Genomic DNA, 13,469 nt, shown 5'->3' on the forward strand with positions numbered 1-13,469 from the left:
AACATATGCAAACTGGTTTGCTCACTTATGAAATAACACGGATTTAAGAGAACAACAACTTAAAAGTAAAATAGTCTTGAAGTACTTTGTGCTTAATTTATCGCGCTTCTTAAAACTTGACGTAAAATCGTTGTAGAAATGATTCAATAAAAACTACAGTGTCCCTTTAATGGAGCAATCCTAGTGAGGTGGAAACGAGCCAGAAGTCCTTTGAGATGTTATTAAGGACAACGTTCCCAGTTCAAAGAGGACCTCAACACTGCTTGCTGTGCTTCATTGCACTTCGCATGGACGGCAATCTTTTGAGGTCTGCATTGAACTGGGAACGTTGTCCTTAATAACATCTCCAAGGACTTATGGCTCGTTTCCACCTCACTAGGATTGCTCCATTAAAGGGACACTGTAGTTTTTATTGAATCATTTCTACTACGATTTTACGTCAAGTTTTAAGAAGCACGATAAATTAAGCACAAAGTACTTCAAGACTATTTTACTTTTAAGTTGTTCTCTTAAATCCGTGTTATTTCATAAGTGAGCAAACCAGTTTGCATATGTTTTTATCGGTTTATGGCTTAAGACTCGCAAGTCTTGGACTTGTAGAAAATATAGTATAATTTTAACACAGTTTCATGTTGTTAATATGGTTTTAAATTGTGATCAATTTGAAGTAGATAAACTTATATGATTGTCAATTTTTCCACAAATTTATATCAGCTGATGACACACAGGGGCATCGAAACTAGTTCTGATTGAAATATATGTTGTAATTTACATCTAAGCAACACTTTTTATGTATTGAATAAGATGGAGTCAAATTATAATAAAAGTTATAATGGATATACTGCCAAGAGATCTGACTCGTTCAAGATAACAATAGTTGTTGATAACGTCACAGGGGGTCAGGCCCTTCTATCTTCCTTAGGTGCTATACAAGACCTCAACGTTACTATTGTTCATCCCCCTGTGGGTGGGGGCGGTAGAATAACACCCGCAGTATCCCCTGCCTGTCATAAGAGGCGACTAAATGGGCCCTAGGGGCTCTGAACTTTGGAGCGTGGGTTGACGACCACAGGGCCCTTAGCCGAGTCCTGGCATTACTTCCACTTACTTGTGCCAGGCTCCTCAATTTCATCTATCCTATCCGACCTCCCTTGGTCAATTCTTGTTCTTTTCTGACCCTGGTGGTATTAGAGCACTCGAGGCCTACGGAGTCTTTCATTTTCACGCCCTTCGTGGCCTTTGTCTTCCTATGGCCGATACCTTCATTTTTTGAAGTGTTGGACCCCTTCCATTCTTTTCTCCTCTGATTAGTGTTATATAGAGGATGGTTACCTAGTTGTACTTCCTATTAAAACAATAATCACCACCACCACCTTCCTACTGTTCATGCTCTCCAAAAATGTGAACTACATTGTCATGAAAGGGTAGAGAGATTAGCAGGAAACACACTGAAATTTCTGCTAACAAACATCAATTTTCCATTGATGTCATCCTTGTCCTCATCACAAGGACTGAAAACTGCTTAGAGAAACAAGAAGTAGACTGCATACCAGCCAATTATTTCTTACTATATGACTAAATATTGGCTTGAAAACACAGAAGACTCATGAGTGTCATTTTATCTTAAACCATATTAAGGGAGAGACAAGATCAGAAAAGAGGAAAACACAGAAAATGTGAATGCTGAAAGAAAGGGGAATACTTTAAATTGATTTTTTTTTTTTTTTTCTATTGGCTTTACGTCGCACCGACAAAGATAGGTCTTATGGTGACGATTGGACAGGAAAGGGCTAGAACTGGGAAGGAAGCATCTGTGGCCTTAATTAAGGTACAGCCCCAGCATTTGCTGTTGTGAAAATGGAAAACCACGGAAAACCATCTTCAGGGCTGCTGACAGTGGAGTCGAATACTCGATACTGGCCGCACTTAAGCGACTGCAGCTATTGAGCTCGGTTAAACTAAAATGAAAATATTATAATAAATGGACAATGAAGTACAATGATGAATGAAAACAAGGGGAAACAACCTGACAGATGTAAGGACAGGAATAAGACTGCCAAAGGGTGAAGTTTCCTTAAATTTATTACTGAAGATGGTAAGTTTCAAACCTTCTGACTTTCAATGCTGGTAAAAATTAGGGAATGAATTCTCCAGTTCATGGCAGATCACAGCACACAAACCTTTTAGTGGAATCATGCGAGTAGAGAACAATGTTTGAGTAACTAGTACCATACTTCAGCTGCCAATTGAAAACCTGTCATAGCCAAATGTCAGCTTTTGTGTATGGCAACATAACACAGTCTGCAACAAAAACTGAAGGCAAGAAACATGTAGTAAGATAAAGGTTTAAGGAAAGAGCACAGAAAAGAAATAAACTTACTAACTCCAAAATTCATATTAACTTGTGTGAAGTCAAAACATGGAGAAAGTTTGAGTGTCTGCTTGTTTGTGGGAACCACTCAACTGATTTCAATAATACTCTCACCATTGGAAAGCTTACTTCTTCCAGATTATTATTAAGTACAAGAAGTCAGAAAAATTGAGCATCCAGAACCCCCCCCCCCCAAATAAAAACAAAAAGTGAATACCCTGTTAGTCCCATCGAAGAGTGAAGTCTACTTAGAATCCAATTTTCTACAAAAATGTTCATATACATTTTCATCATAACACTAGCAGTTATATATTTCTGTGCAGGCTTTATCCAATGAAAAAGCAAACCAGTGATACCATAAAAGGAGTATGCAAGTAGGATTTAGAATTAAATTTCCCCACAAAATTGTCCACATGCATCTGCTAACAGTTTGCCAAGTAATTATGTTCTTACGTGTTAAGGGAGTATTTCATGCTACTGCTGGTCGAATTAGGTTAAAATCATTATTTGTATTCATTTGTGGTAAAATATTACATTACTTCTTTATTTTGTGAAAGAAAGTTTGATAAGGTGAAAAGGTAAAAGAAATGTACATCGTTCCCACCTAACCAGCACGATTATGCAGGTTAACTTTTACACAATCTGTCACACTAACGAGTTGGGTTTTTTTTTTTTTGCGTCAACCCGAATTACAACAATTATGCAGGTGTTGCTCAGCATGTTTCTATTTGTTTGTTGCTGTGGTTGGCCGGTATGTGCCAAGAGCTTTCATAATTATGATTTTACTACACATTATAGTATGAAATATCGTGTATATTTTAACACCTAATGATTAACTGAAATTAATTAAGGTACAATTTAATAAGTAATGTTATTGGTTTTTACGTTTCACTAACTACTTTTACGGTTTCCGAAGATGCAGAGGTGCCGGAATTTTGTCTCACAGGAGTTCTTTTTCGTGCCAGTAAATCTACTGACATGAGGCTGACGTATCTGAGCACCTTCAAATATCACTCAACTGAGCCAGGATCAAAGCAGCCAAGCTGGGCTCAGAAGGCCATTGCTCCACCATCCGAACTACTTAGGCTGGCAAGACTCTTCCTTTTTATAAGAACACTCAACGGAAAAAAAACAACAACAAAAAACTACTACGTATTTCAGACAAAATTTAATGTTAGTCCATTTGAAATATGGTAAAAACAAAAATATTATGACATTACAACATTATGGCAATTCACATGACATAATTTATTAAAAGAACGAAAGATTAACGACGGTCACATCCTTTAAATACCTTTGAATAACGCTACAAACTACAGGAACCACATTCACACTTCACATCAAGGACAAGGTCACAACTGCGATAATAACAATGCATCTTACACATGAGGAAACTCTCAGTGGATGCAGAGATAAAGCTGTGCAGAGTAAAGATTTCGCCCATTGTGAGTTTTGGATATCATCTAATATGGGACCATCTCTCTAAGAGCAATCTTCTGGAATTGGAAGAGATCAAGGCAATTTATCTAAAAAGAGTACTCAGCATATCTAAATTTACCCCCTCATGGTTGGTATATGAGCTGGCGAGAGAAAGGTTCTTTATAGAGGATCTTCGAGAATGGATGCTATAACATTCTACACCTGTGTATCACAGCGAGTTAAAAGAACTACACAACAAGAAGAAAGAAATATGAAGCACGTTTTGCACAACGGATGCTATGATGACTAGACTGGTAACGTCCAATTTACGACCTGCGACATATCATGACGCAATTCGCAGTGCATGGATTCCATCACAAAATATGCGACAAGACAAGACATCGCGACCCCACTAATGACTGTACTTGCAAATTGTGCAAGAAACAATGCGATCGGTACCATCTTCGGGAGTGTACGGAAAGAACAACATCGTTGACCTCATTTTGCAGTGAATGAGCAATGTATGATATTGTATTTATTTCTTCTATTATTAATATTATGGCAATGGACCGTATGTTAATTAGCCCAATTGAGAAGTTTCAGCGCAATGATTGATAAAGATTGTTCACTGTGACAATCACAACAGTCCACCAACATGAATTTAGAAATGTCGAAACCTGGAGCTCTGCACAGTTTCATATGCAGTCCATTTGTCCACATGTTTTCAACACATTTCCATTGCCTTAGTCATCATCATCATCACTGTACAGTTCCAGTTTCCTGGGTACTGTTAATGAGCCTCTTCCACTTCTTCCTGTCCATACACAACTTGTCATGGAGAACATCATCTACTGTCCATCCTCTGGTAACTAGATCAACCTTGATCATGTCCATCCATCAGGTTTTAGTTCTTCCTGCAGGTCTTTTCCCCTCCACCTGTCTTTCCAAATTTATTCGGGCTGTTCTTGTAGGCTCCATCCTCGTCACATGCCCTTACCACCATTGTCTGGATGTGCCAATTCGATCTAATAGGGAGGTCATTATTCCGGCTTGTCCATCTTGGTCTTCTGGATGGTGGATCTAAGCAATTTCATTCTGATGCTTGCAGTCTTGATGAATCTCTTTTTGTGAGGGTGCACGCTTCAATACCATAGGTTAATATTGGTATGAAATAGCTGTTAAACATCATCAGTTTGGCCGGTTTTGAAATCATGTCATCCCATAAGTGTTCTTACTTGTTGGTAGAATTCTGATCCCTTTTGCACCCTGTTTGTAATTTCCTTTCTGACCAAATTATCACTGGAGATAAGGTAAGGAAAACTATCCACACACTCTAGCTGGTGGTCTCCTAGTTTAACACTTGCTGGACGCCCTTCTCTGTTGACTGCCATCACCACTGTCTTGGTCTCGCTGATGTTAGGGTTATATTCCTGGAACTGGGATTTCCATACGTTAAGTCTGGTCTGTTTCACCCCAAATCATGATATCATCAGCAAAGGCCACTGCATTCAGTTCACCTAACTTTTCCTTGACGTTCTTCATTATATTGTCCATAACAGTGATGAACAATAATGGGGACAGTGCACTTCCTTCCTGAACTCCACTCTTGGTCTCAAATCATGGTGATCAACCTTCCCCAATTTGTACTCAGCTAGTACAGTCTCAGCAACGGGTATTATCATCTCTAGCCACAGTTACAGCTGTGATTTGATCACGCATGCTCAGGATGCAATCTCTAATGGTCTCTTGTGGTACGAGTTCCCATTCTTCATCGAGCGCAGCCCGAAGTTGAGCCAGTGTGTGAGGGGAATGACTCCTAGCATGTCTCCGAAGCATATCCCAGACAAGCTCTATCGGGTTTAGGTCGGGACTACGAGCAGGCCACACCATGCGCTCAAATCTGACTTCCTCCAGGTACTCACATACACAAACGGCGACGTGTGGGCAAGCATTGTCAAGCATCAGAATAAAGTTCTCGCTGGTGACAGGTGCAAAAGGCACCATGTGATCCACTAAAATCTGCTCGATGTGCCAGTGGGCTGTCGAGACTTCCATTCTCGACGAACAAAGGCTCTGTGCGCTCATCAGTGGTAATCCCAGTCCAGATCATCACAGAACCTCCACTGAACGATGTCCTTGCAGAGAAAGTACAAGGCGAATAACATTCCCTGGACTTACTCCAACGCTCTCCCTTGCATTAAGTGCCCTCAAACAGAATCTGGATTCATCCATGAACACCACTGAGATCCACCGCTTCACAGTTCAGTTTCGATGGGCGTTGGCGAACTGCATCCCGAGAGGCACTTTCATTTTCATACATTTTGTGTCATCTAATGGGGAAACAAGCTTAATTAAACACCTAATCAGCATGACGGTTGTACCAGTACCATTCCAAAAAAACTATGACAGATTAAATTTGTTTAGCATTTTTCTCTCCTTTGGGTCTTACACCCATCCCAAAAATGTAATTCAAATATGAAAAAACAAACAAAATTTTTCAGGTGGGATAGGGTTAGAAGTACAAGTAATGTTCCACTACTTGGAGATAGATGGCTCAGAGGACTGTTTACTATTGCTAATTGTTAATTGCAGTGTTCAAATCCAATTTCTAACTCTCAGTTCAATGCGTACTGCTAGTTAGTTATAAAATCACCTGACCATTGCTGAGAGAACTGCTTTCAAATGTACACCTCATCAGTTAAGCGCCCCTGGGGCTCTTAACTTTGGAGCGTGAGTTGGCGACCACAGGGCCCTTAGCTGAGTCCTGGCATTCTTTCCACTTACTTGTGTCAGACTCCTCACGTTCATCTATCATATCCGACCTCCCTTGGTCAACTCTTGTTCTTTTCCAAACCCCAATGGTATTAGAGCACTCGAGGCTTTCATTTTCATGCCCTTCGTGGCCCGCGTCTTCATTGGCCGATACCTTCATTTTTCGAAGCGTCGGATCCCTTCCAGTTTTTCTCTGATTAGTGTTATATAGAGGATGGTTGCCTACTTGTTCTTCCTCTTAAAACAATAATCACCACTACCATCAGTTAAACCTCTCGTATGGTAACATACTGACATCCAAGTTCCCTTAAAGATATTTAGTAGTATGTCATAGTTTCCAGGTCATGTTTACAAGTTAGATCTTGTACTTTGCAGGGGTTTACAAAAATTCAGCATAAAATTACGATAGTCTATGACACTATTCCCTCTGTTACGAGGTAAAACTCAATGATAAAGACACTTAAAAAAATATGTAAAGTTATTTTCTTAAAAACTGCTATATCAGCCTTGAAATATCAATAAAACAAAGCTGCTCATAGAAAAACACTGTTCCCTGTACACCGGACATAGCTTACGGACTGTTCCACGTTAATTAGGCCTGTAGTGAATGTGCTCACTACATAAGCTAGTCCATCCACAATTTTCTTGGTCCATTTTACTGCATCACTGTACCTAATGATGTGTAGCATGAAAGAGAACAACACATAGTTCTATGTCTGGAATATCTTATTTTGAGGGACATTATTATCAGAATATAAAATAATACTGGAATACTAGACAGGTTTAAGACAAGTAGCATCCTTTGCCAACACTTTTGTACATGTCTTTTTTAATATTTTTCAACTTTTATACATTTGCCAACAACTTTGGTAACCATTGCATTCAACTAGTATCATAGTATCATATTAGTAAGCCATGCATATCGTCTCTGATTACAGTTTCACTTTGTACAGTATCTAGGCTCATAAATTTTCTCTAAGTTCCAACATGTTCAATCCCATTTAATTCATGAAATAATAATAATAATAATAATAATAATAATAATAATAATAATAATAATAATAATAATAATAATAATAATAATAATAATCTATTATTATTGATTATTATTACTATTTTATTTAAGAATTGTATGCTTTCTTAAAATACAGCACCAGTTTCTTAAAGTACAGGACAGGGGCTTGGATGGTTGATGACACAGAAAGAAAGGACTCATTTAAGAACTACTGGAATTGGTATATAATATTTAGGAGCAAATTACTTACACGATACACAATACGGTAAGCGGAGATATTGACTTCATGTTCCGCAGGTGTGTCTCGTAATGGCACTGGCTGATACAATTATGCAGTTATATTTTACTTATTAATATTCTTAAAGCTCTTTGTTGTCGACGAAACACATCACTATTTTCATTCTATTCATCATACACAACTTACAAACTTCACATTCTTTGAGGATGGAGGTAGCGTGGGGTTTGTTTCACTCGACTGTCTTCGACACCTGGACACGACATAGACTAGGGGAATAGAGATTCAGCGCTGGCTGAAAATCAAAATGAATTACAAAAAAAATATGAACGCACAATGGAATAAAACATCAACCGATATCGTAGTATACAAGTCTCCAAGTACTGGCCGCCATGCGTAGGCTGCATCACTTGTCCGACCGAGAGCTTAGGTGTGAGGATGTCGAGTGGTGTAATATCAAGACTTGGGTAGCTCCGATTCTACTCTCCGTTCTGTGGCGATGGCCAGAAGATTGTTGAACTCCACGTCCAACATCTGACGTGCCTGTAAAACCAAATTGGAATTGAACATATTGAAAGACATGGCAAGAATATTTATACAAATCAAGTCATTTGTAGAGGCATGAAGAGGATGAACACACTGTGGGGTCAGTGTACAAGGTACAGCAACAGTAACAATTTCATAATTTTGCTTTATGTTGCACTGACATGGATAGGTATTATGGTGAGGATGAGATAGGAAAAGGATAGGAGCGAGATGGAAGCAGCCGTGGCCTTAATTAAAGTACAACCTGGTGTGAAAATGGGAAACCATGGAAAACTACCTTCAGGGCTGCCGACAGTGGGGTTCAAATGCAAGCTCACACCGCACAGCCACTTTCTCTGTAACAATAGTAAGAGGACACAAAAGGTCAAGGACAACCTTCAAATAGAGGGTCATTCCCCTCATCAATCACAGTGTTTCCCGCATCTAGACTGAGGATCTGTCGAGACGTCCCCTCAACGATCTTCAGTCTTGAAGTAGGTAGTGCAGGATAAGAAGAGCCAGACAAATGCAAGAAATGGGAGGAAACATAAGACATAGATGAATACAGGCGGTAAAATATTAAGAACATAGTATGAACACAACACAAAAGGAGAAGAGAATCCGAACAGGATTAATGCAAGTATTGGAAAGGAACAAAGTTTCTGAAGTTAAACTACCAGTTAGGAATGTACAACAGATATCCGCTACTGCAAAAACCCTGCTGTAATGGCAGGTTTTTTTCTGTCCCTTGAAAATTCCTACATTAAACTGCGGTTACAGCGAGAACCCTGTCACTGATGAATCTATTTATTTTTTTATATTTTTTTTCCTAGTTGCTTTACGTCGCACCGACACAGATAGGTCTTATGGCGACGATGGGGCAGGGAAGGACTAGGAGTGGGAAGGAAGCGGCCGTGGCCTTAATTAAGGTACAGCCCCAGCATTTGCCTGGTGTGAAAATGGGAAACCACGGAAAACCATTTTCACAGCTGCCGACAGTGGGGTTCGAACCTACTATCTCCCGAATACTGGATACTGGCGAATCTATTATTACGAGTGATTAAGCATGCATTATTTTCCTGTTATAGATATTTATGTACTCCAGCGATTATACTGAATGCGATCTATCATCTTCAGTATCATTTTCTCGCGATGTGCACTAGCGAGCCCTCTCGTCGACATTCGAAGGCCATGTTGGAGTTGATTAGTAATACCTGTCGGCTGGTGGACTGTACACAAAATTTGAAATGAAAGAGAAGAGCATGCTTCGATAAGAAATGCGTAAATAACGTGGCCAGTAGCAGTTGTTAATTCATTACAAATAAAGGCTGAGGTAAACGATCACTTAATTTTAATGCTATGTGACTGGAACTAAGTAAGAATATAATACACCTCAAGATAGGATATTTTGAAAGGACTATCAAGGATAAATGGAAGAGTATTCAAGTAATTTCTACTGTCTTAAATGATTTTGTAATTTGCAACATGTAGTATAATGAATGTAGGTGATATTTATGTTTCAAATAAATAAGACCTGAGAAACCACAAACAATCCGACCCCTTAAAAATACATTTTAAAAAAGATCATCACTCAGGAATCATTTTTTACCTTACACCAGTAATGTACAACAACTTTTTTTCTTTTTTTTAAATTGGCTTTACGTTGCACCGACACAGATAGGTCTTATAGCAACGATGGGACAGGAAAAGCCTAGAAATGGAAAGGAAAGGGCCATGGCCTTAATTACGGTACAGCCCCAGCATTTGCCTGGTGAAAAATGGGAAGCCACAGATAACCATCTTCTTTTTCTTCAGGGCTGCCGACAGTGGGGTTCGAACCCACCATCTCCTGGATGTGAGCTCACAGCTGCGTGCCCCTAATCGCACGGCCAACTCGCCCGGTAGCATGAACAAAAAAACACTTGCACACAACTTATTTTAAGACATCGTATTATCATACCTGAGTGTTTTGTGTAGGTATCTGCAATGCCAGAGCCATGCTGTTGGAGTCAAAACTCTCGTCCAGAGCAAGAAGTGCCCCGTGCACACCTGATTCCAGCAGGTTATTAGCGTACTCCTAAATTGGAGAAAGCAATATCATTACTTCAGTAAATAGCCTTCTGGATGGTTGGCTAAATTCTAACATTTAAACATTTAATTTAGACCTAGTTAAATTAATAAATTAACATAAGTAAAGAGATGAATCATTTGTATATACTGTAAAATTGTCTTTTTGTTTATACATTTCAAACTCTTGGATAATACCATGAGGTTTTTTTAAATCATGGACATGGATTATAAGGAATTCCACCCTTTGGTTTCATTTTCCCCCGATTGTCTATCTCACGAACCCCTGTACAATGGTCCTCTAACAAGAATTCGCATGGACGCATGCACGTATCTTAAGTCTCAAGGCCCGACAATAAGTCTGCGGTGAAGTGCTGTTGAGAAGTTTCAAAGTGGTACTGCTTAGTTACACATTATATGTACTGCAATAATGCTTGTTACTTGTGCCGCACCTTCTCGTCAGACGCAGATAGTAAACAGATGTGCCTCTTTCACAGTCCTCCAAACGGCGAACAATTCTAGACACCTTCAATAAGCTCACTAACGACCACACCATACTTCTCTATTTGTAAGTCTTTCTTTCCTTCTTTACTGTCATTTGCTAATTTTGCAGGAAGCTGATTGTTGTGCAGCCATATTGGTTATATATATTTGTGCTCAGTTAAATCATTACAGTAGAACCTCGATTATACGTTCCTGGAAACTACGTTTTCCCGTATTATTCATTCAAATTACGTGGTCCCGAGAGCATCCTAATTAAATCATGTTGTAAAAATCCCACATTATCCGTTCCTCGTACAAACGATTTCCCGGCTCAACCGTCCAGAAATTTCAGTCCCATCAACGCTACATTCTCGATCACACGTTTCTCAAGAAACTGGATCATATGAAAGGATGGCTACGGCATACTTACGGATCTTGGTGTTGACATCCCATCAGTGTGGTAATTTGAAGATCGTAAAGAAAAGAGTGCCCACGACAATTGGAAGGAGACAGAGTGCATTTCAACAGCTCTATTTGAAGACGGAACGAGTTTCATCAAATGTTTGTACTTGCAAAACGTCTACATGTCCAGGGTTAGATTTTTTTTTAACTTTCTTCGAGTGTATCACTGAACAGGTTTTTGGCATTTCGCTCAGGGCACTGTATAGTCACTGGGCTTTCAGGCAGGAATCGAAACTGCTCCTTCTTAAGTAACACAAATTTACAGTAGTATTTTAATATTATTGTATATGATTATGTTATCGAGACCAGAACAGACGTTGCACCTTACATACCGATACATAAAGCCATGGGAGGTTTTGGGATTGCCTATTACTGTTTTTGTCCTAATATAAGACTGGGAATTTCACATTTTTCTGTTAATATGTTATAAAAACCGCAGTCGTTTTATATGCACACGTTACATTTAAAAACTTAGTATCATTTCGCACTTGTACCGACTTGTACAGTGAGCGCTCTTTCCAGCTGAACTCAAGGTGGCGAATAATTGTAATTTCGGAAGTGTTAATGATATTTTTTCTCTTTCCAGTTTGATTGTGATTAGTAATGGGCAGAACTAAATATAGGTATGGTAATGCATTCGAGAACTTGAGGATTGATACTTTCGAAACCATATTCTCGAGTTCAACATAACCTTTAAAAGTCGATGTAGGCCTAATTTACGTGGTACAAGATTTCCATAAACTGACTAGGAACAGTATACCGGTGACCAAATTACAATGGAAGATTTAAAAAGGAAGGATTTTGGCATCATGTTGGACGCTATTGTATCTAATGTGCTTTATTTTATTAGATTAGAGAATGAAAAACTACTTATGCTTGATTGTTGTTTGGCTTTGCGTTACGGTTATTAATTAGATTTTTCGAAGAGTTTGGCTGATCAAAGTTGCTGAACTGAAAGAAGTTTTCAAAGGAATATGACAAAATTTCCCGGTAAAACTGAATGTAAAGTTTCAGGATTTTTAAGTCGCGTACCAGTAATTAACGTTTGAAGCCAGCCCCGCGGTCTAACTTGCCTGCCTCTTGCCCGGAGGGCCCGGGTTCGATTACTGGCCAGGTCAGGCATTTTTACCTGGATATGGGGGCTGGTTCAGTCATTCTACAATTACCTTTAATTGAGGAGCTATTTAATCGTGATTTGGCGACCCCAGTCTAGAGAGCCAGGAATAATGGCCGAGAGGATTCGTCACACTGACCATGCACCACCTCGTAATCTGCAGGCCTTCGGACCGAGGGTGGTCGCTTGGTAGGCGGAAGGCCCATTGGGGCTGTAGCTTGGTTTGGTTTAAGGGCGTATGTAAGATTATAAGTGTATCTACATATTTCATTTTTGTGATGTTTAGCCAAATTGTTGACGGTTCATTCATTCCCGGATTTTCCGTTTTCCCATGTTGTACGTTTTTTTCCGTGGTCCCTCCAAAAAAGAGGAATTGAGGTTCCACTGTATCATTATCATCATCATCTTTTCCCGATCATGCAGGCTCGACATTTCTGATAAGTTGTTTCCATTTCCCATGGTTCCAAATTACATTTTCTGTTAACCCATATGCACCCACCCGCCCTTTGCTCTGACATTGCTAGGAATCCGCCAACTTTTTAGTGTGCAACCTGGGTGTTGCAAGCTTTTGGTTAAAACTGTATAGTGGGTGATCAAGTGCGCGTATTATCACGGGACCTGTTTTATATTACTGAGAAATTCCACGCTATTGCTCATGACACAAAAAACGGAACAATCCAGAAATATAACACATAAAAAAATTCCTTTGAAATCTTACATTTTTCATTAACTTATCTCACCTCAGAAGTTCTTTAGTGCGTGTTATGGCCTTAATTATACGACACGAGCCTAACATTTGCATGATTTTGAAATAAGGAAATAATAGAATACCAATATGACCTAAGCCTAACATTTGCCTGATTTGGAAATAAGGAACTAATAGGAAACAAATCACGAGTAAGCGAATGATGAGATTCGAACCTATATCCCAAATACGAACTTACAGCTGTATGTCTCACTCGGTGTATTATTATTATTATTATTATTATTATTATTATTATTATTA

At 39.1% G+C, this 13,469-nt stretch overlaps 1 protein-coding gene across 1 annotated transcript in view; it reads right to left on the reverse strand.

Moving 5' to 3' along the window:
- Nucleotides 1-6,822: 6,822 nt before the first annotated feature.
- The window catches only part of Liprin-alpha (PTPRF interacting protein alpha), a 256,453-nt gene continuing 249,806 nt past the window's right edge, over nt 6,823-13,469 (reverse strand). The window contains exons 23-24 of the mRNA XM_068226883.1: nt 10,298-10,414; nt 6,823-8,355 (exon numbers count right to left, since the gene is read on the reverse strand). Of these exons, the coding sequence (XP_068082984.1) occupies nt 8,269-8,355; nt 10,298-10,414 (204 nt within the window). The 3' untranslated portion in view covers nt 6,823-8,268. The remainder of the gene's footprint in view (nt 8,356-10,297; nt 10,415-13,469) is intronic.

Source organism: Anabrus simplex, chromosome 3 (assembly GCF_040414725.1).
Source record: "Anabrus simplex isolate iqAnaSimp1 chromosome 3, ASM4041472v1, whole genome shotgun sequence".
Lineage (NCBI taxonomy): Eukaryota > Metazoa > Arthropoda > Insecta > Orthoptera > Tettigoniidae > Anabrus > Anabrus simplex.